Source organism: Austrofundulus limnaeus, unplaced genomic scaffold, assembly GCF_001266775.1.
Source record: "Austrofundulus limnaeus strain Quisiro unplaced genomic scaffold, Austrofundulus_limnaeus-1.0 Scaffold6, whole genome shotgun sequence".
NCBI classification, from domain to species: domain Eukaryota; kingdom Metazoa; phylum Chordata; class Actinopteri; order Cyprinodontiformes; family Rivulidae; genus Austrofundulus; species Austrofundulus limnaeus.
Genome location: NW_013952408.1, coordinates 2,339,859 through 2,345,123, shown reverse-complemented (window position 1 = coordinate 2,345,123; position 5,265 = coordinate 2,339,859). Strand labels below are relative to the sequence as shown.

Here is a 5,265-nt window from a genome sequence, read left to right as displayed (position 1 = left end):
CTCGTGAACTGTGTAAACAGCCCAGGGCGGTGGAAAAAGTTCATGCCCGGGTCCATGTAAGGAGAAACCAGCGGAGCCCTGCAGGCCGCCGCGCGGACATTTAATGAGTCCGGCCTGAGGAGGATTACAGCGGGACCCGGACTGGAAGGTCGCCTCACCATGATCAGGACCAGTTTCAGGCGCCGGGTCTCTGAACAGGAGGGCGATAGGAGCCTGGAGGCCTGCGGAGTCAGGCTGATCAGAATACTGTTTTATCTTCTGAATTATAAACCCCTCCAAGCCTCAAACTCCCTCATTTCACCCAATACCTTCAACATAAAATCACATTGGAAATCTTGAAGCTGTGATATGAATAAAAAAAAGGATAGTTTTTTTCTGAAGAAAATAATAAAAAGTCTGCTAATAATTTCGCATAATAGTCCAGCCTGGTTTATTTAGTCCCTCGTGGGGCCTCCGACAAAATCAAACATTTTGATAAAAGCGCACATGGCTTTAATTGGTTCTTATGGCTGCTTCTCTTGAATAAATTCTCGCATCAACAACCTAAAAACTTTCCATTCAAACTGTTTTAATGCTTGTCCTAAATTTAGCATTAAATTTAACTGCCTTCCGCTTTCATGTTTAATTCACAGGTGTTTATTTTCACCATTTGTTTCACTTGCATATCTGAAGCGCTGCATTCAATGTTTATAACTTTTTTTTAAATCAAAGCACTTTTTATTCCTAAAAAATATAAAATCCATTTATTGAGTATAATGTATCCTATTATTTGATTTTTTTTTAAATGATCTTTGAATATGTAAAGTATTAAACAGACTTTTAGGACTGTTTCCCCCTTTCAAACTATAGAGATGCACTTTGCAGGAATGTGCTTCCATGATCGGACGGCGCGCATGTCGCGTCTGAAGGTTTTGCCAAGCCAGGACAGGCAGTTTGACCGACAACCTCCTGAAGCTTTTCTTTAAAAAAACCCACGAGTGTGGGCCAGCAGCTCCCTGCTCGCGCCGCTCTTCCTGGCTTCCCATTGGACGAGCCGCACACTCTTGTGAGGGGGGAGGCGGGGCTTCCCTGTTAGAGAGAGGAGGGGGGAGATGGAGGGGGAACAAGGAGGAAAGAATTTAACTGCGCAAAAAGTCCTGTGTGGTGACGGATGTCCAAAGTTCAGAACTTTTTCAATGCGCGTCTCATGCGGACTGAAGGATGGGGACGGCTTAAACTGCGCTTTTCTCTGTTTCAATTTTCATCTTTGCTCAAAGGAACTGTGTTTTTGATCTTATTTTACGCACAGCAGCGCTCAGAGGAGGGAGAAGCGGAACTTCATTTTTTTCCGAGGGGGGGATATTTTGGAGTTTTATCCTCGACATGCAGGCTCGCTACTCCGTCTCCAGTCCCAACTCTCTGGGCGTCGTACCCTACATCAGCAGCGACCCGAGCTACTACCGGGCAGCAGCCGGAGGGGGCTACACGGGGATGCCAACACCTATGAACATGTACTCTCACGCGGCGCATGACCAGTACCCGGCCAGCATGGCCCGGGCGTACGGACCGTACACCCCCCAGCCTCAGCCTAAGGACATGGTGAAACCCCCCTACAGCTACATCGCTCTCATCACCATGGCCATCCAGAATTCACCGGACAAGAAAGTGACCCTGAACGGGATTTACCAGTTTATCATGGAAAGGTTTCCGTTTTACCGAGACAACAAGCAGGGCTGGCAGAACAGCATCAGGCACAACCTGTCGCTCAATGAGTGTTTCGTCAAGGTGCCCCGCGACGACAAAAAGCCCGGCAAAGGCAGCTACTGGACCCTRGACCCGGACTCGTACAACATGTTTGAGAACGGGAGCTTCCTGAGGCGGAGGCGGCGGTTCAAGAAGAAGGACGCGCTGAAGGAGAAGGAGGAGCGGCTGCAGAAGGACCTGCCGCCCCGGCAGCAGGGCCGCGGTGAGTCGGAGCAGACCGTGCAGGGCTCCCAGCCCGTCCGGATCCAGGATATTAAAACCGAGAACGGCGCCGTGACTCCGCCGCAGGCCGACTCGCCCTCCCTGAGCACCGTGCCCAAAATCGAGAGCCCGGACAGCAGCAGCAGCATGTCCAGCGGCAGCCCCCACAGCATCCCCTCCGGCAGGTCGATCCCCGGCATGGACAGCTCCGAGCACCACCAGCACCACGGCCAGGCTTCCACGCAGGGCTTCAGCGTGGACAACATCATGACCTCCCTCCGGGGTTCCCCACAGGGGGTCACCGAGCTCACCCCGGGTCTAAGCGCCTCCACCAGGACGGGTATAACGCCATCTTTGTCCCTAAACTACTCCCCCAGTCAGACATCAGCGTATAGCTCACCCTGTAACCAAAACTCCATCTCTACTACCTCCAACGCGACCTATCACTGCAACATGCAAGCCATGAGCCTTTACACTGGGGACAGGTCAGGCCACTTGGCACCGAGCACCGTGGACGAAACGCTGCCAGACTACTCCGTCACAACGACCTCGTCTTCCCTGAGCCACAACCTAAACTCCGGCCAGGAGGGCCATCACAGCCACCAGGGCAGGCTGGCCTCGTGGTACCTGAACCAGGCCGGAGACCTGGGCCACCTGGGCGCGTCCTACCCGGCTCAGCAGCAGAACTTCCACTCGGTCCGAGAGATGTTTGAGTCCCAACGGATCGGCTTGAATAACTCCCCGGTGAACGGGAATAACAGCTGTCAGATGTCCTTCCCTCCGAGCCAGTCCATCTACCGCACGTCGGGAGCTTTCGTGTATGACTGCAGCAAGTTCTGACCAAAGAAAAAAGGACAGGGAAAAAAATGGAGCAAACAAAAGACAAAAAATAAATAAATAAATAAATAAAAGCTCAGTATTTTACCCCGCTGAACTCTGACATTAAAACCCATCATTATACCTCCCCTACCTGCCCTGGACACATATAAAACTAAAACAATAAAAACAGAAAAGACTTGATCTTCTTTTTTCTTTTTTTTAAAGAACAGTGTTACTGCAGATAACACGTAAGTCTCTTTCTCTCCCTTTCTTTTGTTTCTGCTTTTGTGCCTTTWTATGCTAAAGATGATGTGTCACTTTTCCTAGACGTGTAAATTGCATTTAATAATTTATTTCTAACCTTTCGCCGGGTTTATATATGGACCAAACACCTCCCCCCCCCCAAACAAGAACAAGATAAAAAAAAAGGTGTTTCTAATTTGAATTCCCTTGATTGTCCAAAATGCTTTTTATCAAAGCAAGAAAAAAAGAAACGTGTAAATCGACGTATTATTTTAAAAATTGTTCTCATGATGTTGAAACAATATTCTGAAGGATTTGTGTGTATGTTTAATAAATTGCCATTTTATGTGAGTTAGTTACGCCTCGTTTCTTACAGACTTGGGCTCAGGATTTAAAGATAAATTGCATCTTTGTGCTGCGTAGGTGTTGAAACGAAAAAGAAGAGACAAAAATACATATTTGGAGTAAAAAAATGGTTATTTTTCCAAAAAGCAACACTATATGCATATTTTTTATCTGATGAAAAAAAGAAATTATTTTCATTGGAGCTTTCCTAAAAATATTTGAGACATGTTTGTTTATTGTTATTTGTGTGCAAATTGTCAGTGAATTTTATTTTTCATAATTATGACATGTAATCAATTAAGCTGAGCCCATAGGCCGCAGAGAAGCTCACTGCAAACAGAGCAGCTTTGTTTTGGACCGGGCTGTGTGTTTACTGGCGCTCACCACTTCTTACCTAATATCATACCACACATGCCAAAGATATTCCCGTTGTCACTTCAGGTTTGATGTTTTAGGTTCTCACTGTTCTGACATGATGCTCAGTCTGAAGGAGGAACATATGACAGCTCCGTTTTTTTTCTTTGCATGTTAGTCAGATTCTCTTTGGGTTTCAGAACAATTTAAAAGAGCAGATGACGTCACACACACAGTGAAAATACCATTTTTCTGAAAAAGAAAATGCTTATGTGGTTGTCACAGTTCCTTCAGATGAGTGATTCACAATATGTTTTTTATTTCTAAATAAGTGTTTTTTTCAGCTATTGATAAAACACACCCGTTGTTTCATAAACGTAAAAAAGGGTTTTGATATTTATTTAGTGGCAGTTTCATTGAAAGTTTGACRCTTTTGATGAACAGATTTATTTACAGCCTTTTGCGTAAAGCTAAAAGTCAGTTTTTATTGCGCAGACGTGTGCGCAAATTACGCACAGGTTCCATATGCTAATAATNATGTTTAATATTATGTTGGTGAAATAAAATTAAATAAAGCACAGCATCAAATAAAAACAACAGCAAAACCTATCAGTATTATATTTATTTACTAATATATTTTAATTCAATCAGGTTCCTCACAAACGTTTTGGTGCTGAGTGACTGCTGGTACAGTACTGTAGTACTAAAACAAACCAGGAGGTGGGGACATTCTCTAACAAACACTTTGTTCACCCCCTTAGTGGGACTTCTAAAAATGTTTTAGAAAAAACAAAACACGAAAGATAAAAAACATGTAAAATGGWAAACGTTTTAAAGATTGTTTGTTTCTCTCCTTTGACAATCTGATGTTTAGAATAGGAAATGTAAATAAAACGGCGACTGTATTACTTTGAAAATTGTACTCAATAAATTTGCACTCAATAAGTTAGGATCTTTATTCGACCCGAGCAGCCAAACTCTTTATGTTGAAATTCAATAAAGTCAAGCAGGGAATATGAAACTCTGAAAAMAAAAARSYTTWWWMMWTTTTTTTTTCATTTGGCCGCAAGGGGGCGACAAAACGTCAACTTTCACACTTAAATAGGCTTCTCTGTCTTTTATTATTTTACTATATATTTTCCCGTCTCATTCAAAGCTACTTTAGCCATATCATGGTTATACATTTTTGTATCACATTAATTGGCATTTGTGTTTACACATCAGTAAGTTATTTTAACTGAAACAAAACAAATTTAGATTTTTTTTTCATTTACAACAGTTCGTTTTTAACACTCGTGACACAATCTTATTTGCAATTTTCTCATTTTTACATTTTTAGTGTTCTCAGAAGTTGATTTTAAGATAAACAATTGAAAAAAATAGACAAAGCAAATGCTTTTAATACTGATCAAGCCCATCTGAGCAGTTTCTGTATTTTTATGTTTATTAGGGACTGGAAACTTGTCAAATGCTTCGGTTTTGCGCATTAATTTGATTCTTTGTTTTGTCTGTCACGGTGCCTCAAAAATGATCAGGAGTTATAGGGAGGCCTGGGTGGGC

General features: G+C 43.3%; 1 protein-coding gene across 1 annotated transcript; it reads left to right on the top strand.

Annotated features, from left to right (window-relative positions):
• Positions 1–1,125: 1,125 nt before the first annotated feature.
• LOC106533891 (forkhead box C1-A) lies at positions 1,126–3,361 on the top strand. Its single transcript, XM_014030357.1, has one exon. It carries the CDS (start codon positions 1,363–1,365, stop codon positions 2,782–2,784), a length of 1,422 nt encoding a protein of 473 aa, XP_013885811.1. The 5' UTR covers positions 1,126–1,362; the 3' UTR covers positions 2,785–3,361.
• Positions 3,362–5,265: the final 1,904 nt, after the last annotated feature.